The sequence below is a fragment of the Spinacia oleracea genome, chromosome 1 (assembly GCF_020520425.1).
Source record: "Spinacia oleracea cultivar Varoflay chromosome 1, BTI_SOV_V1, whole genome shotgun sequence".
Lineage (NCBI taxonomy): Eukaryota > Viridiplantae > Streptophyta > Magnoliopsida > Caryophyllales > Amaranthaceae > Spinacia > Spinacia oleracea.
In genome coordinates this window covers 9,946,583-9,962,145 of record NC_079487.1, presented here as the reverse complement: position 1 = coordinate 9,962,145, position 15,563 = coordinate 9,946,583, and the positions used below count along the sequence as shown (strand labels likewise).

The 15,563-nt window shown below is 38.9% G+C and overlaps 1 protein-coding gene across 1 annotated transcript; it reads right to left on the bottom strand.

The window, feature by feature from the left end:
• Nucleotides 1-6,540: 6,540 nt before the first annotated feature.
• Nucleotides 6,541-9,714, bottom strand: LOC130462733 (uncharacterized). Its single transcript, XM_056831575.1, has 5 exons — nt 8,872-9,714; nt 8,476-8,712; nt 8,009-8,116; nt 7,006-7,170; nt 6,541-6,936 (listed from the first exon to the last, which is right to left on the bottom strand). Exons 1-5 carry the CDS (start codon nt 9,712-9,714, stop codon nt 6,541-6,543), a joined length of 1,749 nt encoding a protein of 582 aa, XP_056687553.1.
• Between the last annotated feature and the right edge of the window lie 5,849 nt (nt 9,715-15,563).

Below are 15,563 nucleotides of genomic sequence, written 5' to 3'. Positions count from 1 at the left end.
CAGGAGGCGAAGACTACTTATCGCCCAAATTCAAAATGCAAACCACATGACTTCTACATTAAGGATTAAAGGTAGCAAAATATTACCTACCACGGAAGGGATAGCTCGCACCTACACGAGCAGGAACCCCAAGGCATCTTTTTCGAAAGAACCTACAGAAATCGTACGCCAAAAGGAAGCATCCCAACATGCATACTTGGGGGCTCCAAGCTACGTAATGACCATAGCAAAATAAAAAATCTCGAAGCAAATGGCACGATGCTTGATGGACCTGAACCCTATCAAGCTTCTAAGAAAACTATTCAAAATTAGTCATTGCTCAAAAAAAATGATTCAAGCAAACTGATTAATGGACCGCACACAACGGCCATTCTATGAACGCTCGTTCGCACATACATATCATCATTTTAAGTATCGAGCATTCACGAACGCGTTCAAAAGGAAAAATATACAACAACAAGAGCGGTCAAAGTCTTACGCCTCAAGGTATGTTCCTCGGGCCATTTAGACTCGCCCAACTATCGCAATAACTGTACGCCTTAAGAGCAACAGTTCCATAAAATAATCGCCCCAAAACGACAAGCACCGTAGTCCACCAATCGGCTACGGCTTCTCAAGAAAATCATCACGTTCTAAAAATAAAGAAAAAAACAAAAGAGAAGAGAATACATAGAACTTCCAAGAGGCCAACTGTGTCATCAAAAGACCATCCCAAACAACAGTTTTAACGCCCCACCTGGGCGTGAATTATTTCAACGCCTAGGCCTGGGCGCCGAAAATGAACCCGGGCTCAAAAAAGGCCCTAACTTCTGTTGGGCCCTGCCGCATCCATTCGACTCGAAAATTACCGATTTCCTTACTGAAAGTCACACCACTACAAAGATCGCTCGCACTTACGAGCACAATCCCGAACACGATCAAGGACATTACAGAATGCGTATCCCCAAGGAACCTCTTTTACAAGAAATGACCGTCAAGCACGAATGCTTGGGGGCTCGAAAGAAAATATATATTTCAAAAGAAAGTGTGCAAAGTTAAAACGGTATTCCCAGACTACACTGTACGAAGTCTCGTGTTTGGATAACCTCAAAAGGTAAAACCGAATTACGACCTCAAGACAAAGGTCGCCGTTGATACTTATACATAGTCCCCCTAATCAAAGACCCAGGTAATGGCAAAATTGCGCCATAAAGACTAGCTCAAAACCATGAAAGAAGATGACCACAAGACAATGGTCCGTCTAAGCACGTTGTCAACCCACATTCAGGTTGCAACTAAATCCGAGCATCCCTCGTAAGAATTCGCTCCTGCAAGAATGAATGAAGAGAAATTCTCAAGAGAAATCACAAAGAACAAAAGAAACTTGCCCATCTTCAGTTGGCAAGATCGCGTCACAAACCACGCGAGTTCCCAAATCGAAAAAAACGAATTCAGGGATGTCCACCCTTAGCGGACAGGGCTCGCCCACCTTCAGCGGGCGGGGTCTGCGTCACTAGCCGCGCAGGTCCTCAGTTTTCCAAAAATGAAATTTTCATAGTTCAAAATAAAACAGGCTCGCCATCTTTAGCCGGCAGGGTCTACGTCACAAGCCGCGTAGGTCCTTATTTTCAAATTTCAAAAACAAGATTCGTCCACTTTTTCGGACGGGGCGTCCACCCTTAGCGGACAGGCTCGCCATCTTTAGCCGGCGGGGTCTACGTCACAAGCCGCGTAGGTCCTTAGTCGCTGCAGCGATAACTTTTTCGGTTTTCCCTTTTTTCCAAAAATTAAAGGATCGGTTTTCCCTTTTTCCAAAAATTAAAGGATCGGTTTTCCCTTTTTCCAAAAATTAAAGGATCGGTTTCCCCTTTTCCAGAAATTAAAAGATCGGTTTTCCCTTTTTCCAAAAATTAAAGGATCGGTTTTCCCTTTTTCCAAAAATTAAAGTATCGGTTTTCCCTTTTTCCAAAAATTAAAGGATTGGTTTTCCGTTTTTCCAAATATGTGATTGGTTTTCCGTTTTTTCCAAAAAAGAGCGATGTGCCGGATTTTCCTTCGTTTTACGTCCCATAAAAACAAGGGGGTTTTCTCGTTTAACTAGCCTTGAAAATGAGAATCTTTAAAAACATTTTCACCTCGTGGTTGGGCTTGGCTAGGCCCAATTACACTTTATAGCTTTGATTTCGAAAACATCTGTAGCTACTCCCAATGACAAAGTGAGGGAGTTTCTACGCCTCTTTAGATACTTCCAATGACAAAGTGAGGGAGTATTCTATACTATCCGTTGACAAATCCCAATGACACGTGAGGGATATGTCGACATTTCAAGTGATGACCCTTAAGTCAAATGTTATCACTCGGGGGCTCGTGAGACCCTCGCAAAACAGGTCACATACACCATGGCTTGTGTGACGCACTCCGTCCAGTACTTTGACCATCGTCTCATCCCGAGACTCAGTCAAAGTGGGGGTTAACTGCAGACACCTACTTAATTTTGTCCCCATTCCCGAAAGGGAAAGGTTCGATGATGAAAACATAAATCTCCACTTGACAACGCATCTCCTATAAAATAATGAATCTCAAATCCCCTTTTTATTTCACCCGAAACCTGCTATTTATAGAAACCTGCTATTTATGAAAACCTGCTAAAAATAGTAACTGCCGTAATAGGTAGTTGTTAAAAGTGGCAAGTCATAAAAGATAGAATCCTGTCAGAATTAGGTGTTGCACTCCAACATAAATCCTAAATGAGATAGAAATTGCGAGAGAATCCTATACCTAATATGATTCGAAAGTAAGAGTCACGTATTAATTAAAATCCTAACGAGCCTAGAGTTCGTAACGGGCCCAGACGCATCCCGTCACAAGGTTAATACGCACTAAAGGACTCAATTAAATCTCAAATACTCCAGATTCTAGGAATCCGAATCTGACTAAGAAAAACAGCCCAGACCCTATTTTCAACGCCTGGCTCTGGGCGCTGAAAATTCCTGGTACGTGTTTTTTCCTAATTCCTCGTGGATTAGAGTTCTGCAATTCTATCTTTCCACGAAACGCTTTCCCATAAATAGACCCTTAAGTTTGACGTGAAAAGAACACACAACACACAATTATATTCTGAGTATTGACTCTAAACCCCTAAGCGTAAGCCTCACGCTGCAAAACTGATCACGCGTTCTGTCGCAATCGATCCATAAATCGAACAGAACGTATCCCGTCCCATAATTTGTGATTCGTTAAATAAAAGGAGAAATAGCAAAGTCAAAGTGGTTAGTTTTCTGAGAACCGTGACGCACCTCTCAAGTGTGCGTCGTAATGTGTCCCTTTTCCATGGTTTAAATGCTTTCCTTGCCCTTTTATGAACTGTTAAACTAACTAAATCTGATTGTTCGATCACGCTTAATAAATATGATATTTTTGGGAAATTGGATTATCATGCTAGGTCCCTTAAAACAATCTAAATCAGATAATCGCACTAGATCTAGTACTATATGTTGCATATTATTAAAATCAACTCAGATTAGTTTAATAGTTAACGCATGTCCCTTCAATTATTTATGCTGAGTTAGTAAGGATATCCATCCTCAGGAGTTATCGAAGAGCGAGTACTCCTCTCGGTAGTTACAGTCCCCCGAACCCTCAATCTCTACCCTGCGGGTGTACGTTGAGCGATCCCCACCACCAGGGATCACAAGGGAACCTACGGCCGTCGTGGTCAAAAATTATTGCACTCCCTTTATGTCACGATAACCGGGTTTTGTCAGTTTTTCTCATTGTCGTTAAAAACTGAATGGCGACTCCTATATTACTAGTCAATTGGGTGTAAACTCACAGGAAATATAATTACACTTGATTTGACAAAAAGAAGCATCACACCCACGAGAGACAAGGTCACGCATTAGCCTCGTGCTTTTTTGACCCCCTCACAACTACTAGCTGTAAGTTCAGCTTTGCAATACCTACACCTTGCTTTTAATACACCTCTCACTAATACCTTCTCAAAGAATTCCCATGCCTCTGATGTTGGCTTCTTGCTTGTTTTCTGTACAGTACTTGGAATGCTAGGTGTTTGCGTAAGATCATCATCATCTACCAAGTCCACAAATTCTTCATCTTGATCTAAGTCAATACACTCACTAGGCTGATTTTGGGATTGTTCCTCATCCATTGCATACAAACAGTTATAAAAGATTCAGATTTAAATAGTTTATAAACAGTTATTGGCTTATTGTAGGAACTGACAACTAAGGAAATGCTTACTACTGAGATTAAATTTGTAGGCTTACTAGTTACTACTGCCTTAGTCAGGTCTATCATCAATGGAACTAATAACGAAGCATACAAATATTGGCCATTTATTTAGCTTTATTTGTAACTAAGTCACTATATACAAGTATATGTAAAGTAACTGTTAATTACATGTCAAATATATAGCTAACTAATCATATAATACGAATCAGATAAACAATCACATCGAAAATAGCCAACTAATCATATAACTAATCAATAATCAACTAATCACATGGAAAAAGCCAACTAATCATATATTGATATTCCAGTAGGAACACTGACAAGAGGGGGGGGGTGAATTGTTTCGTTGAACTTAGGGTGTTCCTTTGCGGAATTTAGAAATTAAAGGAACAACTAACAAATTAGTACGAAGAATGTGAAAACTGAGGAAACTTCTTGATCCTTATCAAGAAGCGAAAACCTCAAACTCTTTTATATATTGTAATCGCTCGAATACAACACACTCAATAACTCGAGTTCCACTTGAACACGAGTTCCTCACAGCAATCCCCGTTGATTACTGTGCTTGCTCCTTTCACACTCTCTCGCTGACTTGACTCTAAGTCACTTTAAGGATCACTCAACCCTTACACTCAAAACTCAAGGATCACTTGATCCTTAACCCCACAACTCAAGGATCACTCGATCCTTAACCCCACAATTACAACTCGAATTATGAAAACTCTAGTATTCAATAAAGCTTATGTACAAAAAAGGAACTTTAGGAACACGCTCTTTCGCAAACTGACTTTTTATAAGAACTCTTAAGTTCTTTAGAAATATTGCACGTTGTCAGTTGTGATTTGAGAAATGAAAAACCTTTTCCTTTTATAGAAGAACTTTCTTGGTCAGTTTCCCATGTTCCCCTCAACGGCCACTAACAGTTACTGGGAGCAGTAACGTGCACGTTGATTGAGAGAAACAGGGAGACTTCTTCAAACCACTTTTAACACGTTCAATTTTAGAGAAAATAGTGGGAGTAGTTTTAGGAACAAGTAAAAACCTTTTCTTGAAAAACAAGGAATTCTAAATCAGAATCCAATGTTGATTTTCTCAAAATCGTTTTATTTATTTTCCAAAAGATTTTCCTTTATAAAACTTTATTTTATTTACAAAAACTATTTTCTCAAATATATTAAAACACACGTGTTCCTTTTGTTCCATATTATGCATAAACGTTATTAAAATACTTACATAAAATCTAAACATAAACTCATATGTTGTAGCTTCTATGTTGGCACCTTTTGAAGCATCACCTGAATGCTTCATGCATTGTTCCTTCTCCGGAACTTTGATGATCTTCATACTATATGAGGAGCACCCTTAATAACTTGCTTTAGGATCAGTCGTTGAGGATCAGCCTGCTTTAGGAGCAACCGTCTTTGGGAACAGCCGTCTTGGGAACAGCCGTCTTAGGAACAGCCGTCGTGGGAACAACCGTCTTGGGAACAGCCGTCGTGGGAACAGCCGTCTTAGGAACAGCTGTTCCCGCTGTCTTGGGAACAGCTGTTCCCGCTGTCTTGGGAACAACTGTCTTGGGAACAACCTTCATATGCAGACTTGATCGATTCTTTAGGAATTCCATGCATTGCTCAGTGTTTGTTCCACATGCTTAGTTTGTCCTACTCAGGCACTCCCTAACTTAGCATTACAAAAACACACTTAAACAATGATCAGGAAGTTTGCGTTGTCATCATCAAAACTCAGAATCAACAATATTCCCCCTTTTTGGTGATGACAACATAAGCAAACTTTTACCAAAAAAATCAAACTTATTTTGCAATCCTAAACAAGTTTTCAAAACAAAACAAAACAAAACACAAAAAAATAAAAAAAGTTACGAGAAAAAAAATTTGAATTTTAAAAACAACGAAGTTTACAAAATTGAAAACTTACAGCAAGAAGTGAGCAAATGAGGGACATGGAGACAGGTAAGATCAATTAAGAAAAGTTTGTATTCTCTTCCCCCTGTTGGCATTAACAAAAAGAAAAAATACAAGGCAATAATATAATATTCATAGCGCCCCACGATCAACGTTTGGCAAACTAAGTTAGCCTCAAGGTCAAGTCTCAACATGCATAATTAATTGTAAGCATAATATATAATAAAAGAAATCAACCAATTTTTAGAGATGCAAGTTTTAGGTTCCACAGGTTCTGAAGATAAAAATAACGATGATGTCACCCAAATTGAGGGCTACATAAAAAAGAGAAAAAAAATTGTTCCAAACAAATAAAAAACCAATGTAACAATCAAATAGCTGATCAGGTTTAGTTTTCAAGCTTTTGTAGAATTGTGGATGAGCTCGTAGTCACTTGAGCGTTGAGTTGATGCAGATCGGATCCCATCTCCTTAATCACTGAAACTAAGGCACCCACCTGTGATTGCAACTCACTGATCCTGGCATCCGTACCTTCCTGTATAGCCATCATTCTAGCCATCCCCTCCTTAAGCTGACTGACCTGTTCCTTGAGTTCCACAATGGAAGGATCCTTCTGTGATCCCAAAGAACTAGAGGAGCTACCAAATGAACTAAAACCACCAAAACCAGAAAAACCAAGAGGAACAGCTGTGGGTGGAGGAACAAGTACTACTCTAGGATTAGGAACAACATCCTTGGGTTGGGATGCTTGTTCCTTCTCCTTATTTTCAATATTAATGGCCTCCTATCCTTGTTCCCCCTCTTGATCCTCATCATCACAGGAAATATCAACATTTGTAGAAGGACTAATTACTTTTGTTCCTTTGGTAGCAATCCACATATTCCTTCTCCCTCCTGTAGGTGATTTATGAACACCCTTTTTCTCTTTCGCATGTTTCTCTACCTTTGTCACTTTCTTAACTTTTACAGACTCTTCCTCCTTTTCACTTACATCCTCCTCATCATTGACCGATTCGGTCTAATTCAATCTTATTTATTACAACACCTTCAACCAAATAAACATTCTTGGACGAGAGGACATTCGACGCCTCCTTTTCCGACCACCTCCCACTTCCCACTTCCCCCAGCGTTCGACCGACTACTCCTTCCCCCTGCGAAGCGCCACTATTGTCGCCAGTGAGAATTGAATCTTTTCCGGTATTGGGTCAAGGGTGATTCCAAACGGTTGGGTTTTTGGAGGTGAATGGGTTTGGGTTTTTTTCAGGGGTTTTGAGTGGTGAGGTTTCCATGGGGATTGGTGAGGTAGAGTTTCAGTTTCTTTTGTTTGTCATATTTCTGTTGATAGTTGTTCTCACCATTGTTGGTGAAGGAGTATGGAGTGGTGGGGAATAGATTATGAGAGAGGTACAAGGAGGTGAGGTTAAACGTGTATTTGTGGGTGTGGTTTTTGAGTAGTTGAGATCCATTTGGATTGTTTCCATTAGTTTCTTAGTTGTTGGGAACAAGAAGAATTTGAGGATTAAGAAATGAATTTGTGAGGTTTATGTATGTGGATGATAAACAAAAAAAATCGGAAAGATAAAAAAATTTCGAGGAAAAAATAAAGATAAAAATAAAATTCTAAAAGATAAATAATGATAAAAAATTTGAGAGAATACATGAAAAATTATAATGGTAAACCTAATTGTGGAACAGCTTATTTTTGCATCTCGCATTATTGATTCATTTATTTAATCATGTATTATGCACTTTCATTATGTAAGTTGATCCCTAACGATGGTAAACTTCAGCTATGCTTTCGCACGTAAAATTATGAATATATATCAAGGCCAAGCATTTAATATTAAAGTTTATACCTTTAGAGGATCTTCCTGCTTCCTTATCTTAGCTTGATCATTCACAGTTCCAGTCTCATTTTCTCGTGCTTCTCTCTGCTTGTTTACTTTGTAAGATCCTTGCACATACTTTCATTTGTTGCACCAAATAGTATATTGTCAACGTAAATTTGTACAAAAAATAAATTTTTTCGTTTGAAATTATTTTTCAGAAGGAGTTCAGATAATATTTCGTACCACGATCTAGTAGCTTGCTTTAACTCATAATGAGCTTTGTCAAGCTTATAGACGTGGTTTGGAAATTCAGGATATTTAGAATCGGGAGGTTGTTCCACATAGACGTCATCTTCTAAATGTTCGTTTAGGGAAGCATTTTTTATGTCCATTTGGTACAACTTAATTTCCGTAAAGGCTGCAAAAACAATTAAGGTTCTTATAGTTTTTAATCTATCAACAGGAGCAAATGTTTCTTTGAAATTAGTGCTCACCTGTTGATTATGGCGTTTAACGACTAACCTTGCTATTGGTCCATGTTCATCAAGCTTGTTCCTGAGCATCCATTTGAGTCCCTCTTGTTCCTCTTGAACGGAGACTCCAGTCTTTTCTGCTTGTTCCTCTCGGATAGGAACCTCCTGATTTGCTTGTTCCTCTTGAACATGAAATCCCAGATTATTTTCTACTTGTTCCTCTTGCACTTGAAATTCCAGATTATTTTCTACTTGTTCCTCTTGCATAAGAACACCTTGATTTTCTGCTTGTTCCTCTTGCATAGGAACACCTTGTTTTTCTGCTTGTTCCTCTTGCATGGGAACACCTTGATTTTTTGCTTGTTCCTCTTGCATGGGAACACCCTGATTTTCTGCTTGTTCCTCTTGCATAGGAACTCCTTGATCTTTCTTATGTAGTTCCGCTGGAGAATCTTCCTCATCATTATCTGTAAGGCGAATCAAGCCAATATCGAAATTCTCCGTCTCCTGAACTTCATTAGCATTATTAGTTTCATCAAGAATAGTATGTACATTTTTAACTCTTCTAAAAGAGTCTTTAAGAGAGTTGTTCCTGACAGGCAATTCCAAGAACCTACCTTGTACCTCATATCTAACATTATTTAGGTAGGTCATGTGATCTTTATTGGGCTCCAATGCCTTATTACTTTGTTCCTTTACTACACTAAGCTTTTCAAAAAATACTAGAGTTTCAATTGGTGATTCAATTAACCTGTTATTAGACAAAGATTGAGAGGTTGTGGAACTTACCTCGTTTGATGGATCTTGCATTGTTCCATCAATTTTTGCCATGAGGCACAGGTTGGCAGTTTCTTTTTCTGGTTGGTCATCATCGTCCTCCGAGTCTGTAACATCTCCCCATGCTGCAATCATTGCCTTTTTGGGTTTGGAAAAGGTGGGTTTGTTGCATCTTTCTTTGAGCCGATCCTCTCCTTTTCCTTTTTCATATTCCCACCGAGGGCACTCCCGGATTTGATGGTCTGGATCACCGCATTTGAAGCATCCTTGGCCGGATTTGGAACCAATTGTTCTTCTTCCGGAGTTCCTTCCTTTTTGATTTCCCGGTCTGAGGTTTCTGTATAATCTTTTCATCCTTCTGACCAAAGTGGCAGCCTCTTCTTCATCCGGTTCTGAATCCTCCAGTTCCTCAGCCTTGAGAGCAAGACCTTGGTTCTTGGGATTCTCAGGAACAGTTGATCCTAGATGTAGTTCATGTGTCATTAAGGATCCTGCCAGCTGCTCAATGTTGAATTTGGTGAAATCCTTGGTTTCAAATAATGCAGTGACCTTGGTTCTCCATCGATCATCTTGAGGCATGCTCCTTAGAATTTTCCTAACCTGTTCATCAGAGGGAATAATTCTTCCAAGGGAAACAAGTTCATTAGTAATGTTAGTGAACCGAGTAAACATCTCCTGAATTGTTTCTTGTGGATGCATTTCAAAACGTTCATATTTAGACATCAGTAAATCAATTTTAGAACGTTTGACCTCATTTGTTCCTTCATGTGTTACTTGAAGGAGATCCCAGATTTGCTTTGCGCTCTTGTACCCCATAACTCTATTGTGTTCATGAGGTCCAAGGCCGCAATGCAAAATCTTAACAGCCATAGCGTTGATTTCATATTTTTCAAAATCTTCTTTCACAAATTCAGAAATAGGTTTAGGAACTACCTCATTTTCAGCATTGGTTTTTGTTACCTCGAAGTTACCGACTTCTATGATTCGCCAAACTTGATAGTTCTCTGCCTTGATAAAGATCTCCATTCTGTTCTTCCAATATGTATAGAATTTTCCATTGAACATTGGAGGTCTTTGAGTTGAATAACCTTCTTCGAGTTTCTCGTGAGTGTTCATACTTTCCAGGAACTTTTTCTCAACAGGGTTTCCTGTATTTTTGTGAGATCCCGCTCTGATACCAACTGATATTCCAGTAGGAACACTGACAAGAGGGGGGGGGGGGTGAATTGTTTCGTTGAACTTAGGGTGTTCCTTTGCGGAATTTAGAAATTAAAGGAACAACTAACAAATTAGTACGAAGAATGTGAAAACTGAGGAAACTTCTTGATCCTTATCAAGAAGCGAAAACCTCAAACTCTTTTATATATTGTAATCGCTCGAATACAACACACTCAATAACTCGAGTTCCACTTGAACACGAGTTCCTCACAGCAATCCCCGTTGATTACTGTGCTTGCTCCTTTCACACTCTCTCGCTGACTTGACTCTAAGTCACTTTAAGGATCACTCAACCCTTACACTCAAAACTCAAGGATCACTTGATCCTTAACCCCACAACTCAAGGATCACTCGATCCTTAACCCCACAATTACAACTCGAATTATGAAAACTCTAGTATTCAATAAAGCTTATGTACAAAAAAGGAACTTTAGGAACACGCTCTTTCGCAAACTGACTTTTTATAAAAACTCTTAAGTTCTTTAGAAATATTGCACGTTGTCAGTTGTGATTTGAGAAATGAAAAACCTTTTCCTTTTATAGAAGAACTTTCTTGGTCAGTTTCCCATGTTCCCCTCAACGGCCACTAACAGTTACTGGGAGCAGTAACGTGCACGTTGATTGAGAGAAACAGGGAGACTTCTTCAAACCACTTTTAACACGTTCAATTTTAGAGAAAATAGTGGGAGTAGTTTTAGGAACAAGTAAAAACCTTTTCTTGGAAAACAAGGAATTCTAAATCAGAATCCAATGTTGATTTTCTCAAAATCGTTTTATTTATTTTCCAAAAGATTTTCCTTTATAAAACTTTATTTTATTTACAAAAACTATTTTCTCAAATATATTAAAACACACGTGTTCCTTTTGTTCCATATTATGCATAAACGTTATTAAAATACTTACATAAAATCTAAACATAAACTCATATGTTGTAGCTTCTATGTTGGCACCTTTTGAAGCATCACCTGAATGCTTCATGCATTGTTCCTTCTCCGGAACTTTGATGATCTTCATACTATATGAGGAGCACCCTTAATAACTTGCTTTAGGATCAGTCGTTGAGGATCAGCCTGCTTTAGGAGCAACCGTCTTTGGGAACAGCCGTCTTGGGAACAGCCGTCTTAGGAACAGCCGTCGTGGGAACAACCGTCTTGGGAACAGCCGTCGTGGGAACAGCCGTCTTAGGAACAGCTGTTCCCGCTGTCTTGGGAACAGCTGTTCCCGCTGTCTTGGGAACAACTGTCTTGGGAACAACCTTCATATGCAGACTTGATCGATTCTTTAGGAATCCCATGCATTGCTCAGTGTTTGTTCCACATGCTTAGTTTGTCCTACTCAGGCACTCCCTAACTTAGCATTACAAAAACACACTTAAACAATGATCAGGAAGTTTGCGTTGTCATCATCAAAACTCAGAATCAACATATATGAATCAGATAGAAACACATATTCAAGCAACAATATCTAAAAAAATCAAACACTTAAGTCAAAACTATCGCAACAAACCATGAACGAAGAGCAACAAATATTTAAGTCAAACTATCACAATTTAAAGCATTACGATTTACCGGAGAAGAAACTCAAAGTAGTGACAAATTCAGCTCCCTGTTAGTTGAATTCTCCACAAAAAACGTTCATAATCGTCAGTTGAATTGCCCTAGAAATTGAAATATCAAATTAGTAATCCCTAATTTGCAGAAAAATTAAGGTTAAAATATGATACCTTACTAGTTACTAGAGAAGTAGAGAAAATAGATACCTTAATTACTTGGACGACGACGGGTTCTGGTTAGCTACAGACGACGAGTTCTGGAGGAGGAGGAGTAGGACTCTGTTACTCTGTAGGAAACACGGGTTTTTCACATTTCCAGTGGTAGCGGCAAATGGCGATTCTAAGCTTATGTCCTTTAGGTTTTTAGGTTAGGGTTTTCCACTGTTTTTTTTTTTTTTTGTATATAAATATATTTAGGTCTTGGGTCGGATCTGGGTCTGGAACTTTTGGACCCAGACCCAGACCCGACCCATATCTCATAAACCCAGATCCGACCCAGATCCAATGGGTCTATTTTTTTTAGATCCAGACCCTTAAAAATGGGTCGGGTCCAATCGGATCTGGGTCGGGTCCTGGACCCATTGCCATCCCTACTAGCTAGTAGACAACTAGACATATTATCCCCAATGGTATTTTCCCTTTCTGCCCTAATACCCTAGAAGACAGTGGACACATCTTTCTGCTTTGCCCAAGGGCAACTGCATTCTGGAGCACAATTAAGTTTATCCCCAAAATTGACCATGATCATTCTGATTTTAGCACCTATTTTTTAAAAACAATGGAATTAAATGATGTGATTCATGATTTAAACCTCCCCCATGAAACTATGTTCATTTTCTATTTTTGGAGAATTTTGATTAGAAGAAATACCTGGATTTTAAAAAAGAAAGTAAACCCATATTTTTTTTTTGTTCTCCCAAACCATTTTTGTTAGCCAATGAGTTCTACAAAAACTACTGGATTCCCACTTTGCATCAAAATCCAATGCATATGTTAAAACCTGTTCAACATGCTAAGTTCATTGTTAAAGTTGATAGCCACTTACATCTCTGCTTGATTTCTTTGCTATTATCAGTAAGGATTCCCAAAATACCTTCATTGCTTGTTTTGCTGGTACTATCACTTCAGTGGCACCCATTGATACCGAGACCCAATTCATCTTTCTTGCATTCTCTTGGATTACTGAAATGAAACGGAAAGAAGTATGAAAGAAATAATGCCCTTGGTCCAAGTATGCATTTAATGGTAAGTCTAATAAATGCGGTTCAGTATTATTATACAAGTTAATAATTCAGTGAGATCAAGTGAACTGTATGCCTAGCTAGAGGCCGCTTCAGTTCAAGTGAATTAATGATATTAATCCACAGCTTACTCTTGAGTGAACCCGTAGGGTCACACAAATAGTACGTAAACGGATCAAGTATTTAATGGCATTAAATGCTCTATCTAATGGATATTCGGAATCGACGGATCTTGGTTTCAGTGGGAGCTAAGATCGTCAAAGGCAAATAAATGAATACACCGGACACGATGATATTGCCAGAAACGGAGATATGGATCGTATCGAAAATATAAATATTATCCAAGTCGTATATGTTGCCGGAAACGGAAACATGGTACGTATTGGAAAGTATTATCGGAAATGGAAATATTGCCGGAATCGGAAATATTGTCGGAAACGGAAATATTATCAGAATCGGAAATATTACCGGAATCGGAAAATAATTTTGGAAACGGAAATATTAAATATTTGTTCGAGAAAGAAATTAATTCCGGAATCGGAAATGTTAAATATTGTTCGTATCGGAAATGAATTCCGGAATCTGGAAATTAATCGGAAGCGCGTCGTACGAATTAGCATCGGACGAGCTTCCTAGACGAAGGCCCAACACGAAGCCAGGCCCGTGTCCAGCAAACAATGGCGCGCCACACACGAACAGCCCAAGGCTACGCCAGGCCCACCGCAAGGCAGGTCCAGCGCGCGCCCAAGGCTGCAGGCAAGCCTCGTGGGCTTCGTGGCCGCGTGGGCTGCGTCGCTACTCGGGCTTCGCGCGCGCACGCATGGCGCCCCTCGTGGGTTGCTGTGCGTGCGTGTGTGTTTGTGTTCACATACGAAACCTAAAGCATATAGGATTCGTTTGATGATTAAATTCCTAATCCGAAAAGATAAATTAATTAAATTAGAGTTTTGCTAGGTTCTAATTTAATTAATTCGTATCCTAGTAGGATTCGATTGCTTATTCCATAGCCTATAAATATGAGATCAAGGCTCATAATTTATAACGAGAGTTTGAAGTATTCAAAGGTAAGAATTTGAGCAAAAAAAATTCAGTCATACACTTGCCCGCAAATAGCCGAATATTTTTAGTACCTTAAGGGCGATTCTAGTTGGTCAATCTTAAGGCGTATCCGGACGTGCTTTGGACTTTCTACGGAGGAACGACACTTGGAGTCCTAAAGACTTGTTCTTGTTCGGTTCGGGCGCAGCAAGGGAGGGCACGCTACAAAGAGTATGCATCCTAATTATGCTAATTGTTATGTGGCAATTAATTTGGAATCCTGGCATTTATGGTTTTTCCGCATGATTTATATTTGTTTATATGTATCATAACCTAACAGTGGTATCACGAGCCTCTAATTAATTCCATATAATTTCTTAACATGGTTAAATTTTACAAATTTGCAAAGAATTAGAAGGGGTGATTAATTTTCGTAATTGTTAATTAATTGCAAATTGCGTTTATTTAATTATATGTACGCAGTTTTTCGGCAGTTTCTTCGTTACTCAACGAAATCGATTTTTGTGTCAATTCCGCATGTAAAAGGCATTCTAAAATTTTGACAAAAATACTGTTTTTCGTCCGAACCCAGAATTCCCAAATTCGAAGCCTGACTATGACTTTTCGGAGGTTTTAGTTTTTCGAACTCAAAAGTTTGTAATTTTAAGATGTTAAATTGAATATTTGCGATTCTTGTTGTTAAATCTTGAATTTTTGATTGACCTACTGTATATATTTAACAAATTTGAATGCCTAAGCTTGTTAATCATACAACGTAATTTGTAATTGTAATTAATTTGTTGAAATTTGAATAATTTAGAATTTGATTTGATTTTCATAATTAATTGACGATTTAATTAGGTATCCATGATTAAAAAGCACCATAAAAATTGTGACCTAGATTTGAATCCATGATAATCGGAAATTAATTAATTAATAAATTTACGATTTTTCGCCCTAAAATTATGAAATTAATATGATTTATTAATTTGTCATTAATTTTGAAATAAAAGTTTTAAATTTTATGAAATTCGCTCATAAAACTTGCACGCACAAAGCAATGGACGCTACGTGTTACCATTAAGGGGTGTTGTATAGTACGGGCATGCGACGACGAGCAAGGGAGCTCGTCGCCCATGCGGTACAATGCAGCGAGCAAGGGCCATGGCACACGAGCACAAGGCAGCACGCTGCCCTTGTGTCGAGTGCTATGTGCAGCGAGGGCGATGGGAATTGGCGCAAGCTAGGCGAGCAGTCGCGTGTGGGCAGCGAGCATGTTGCGC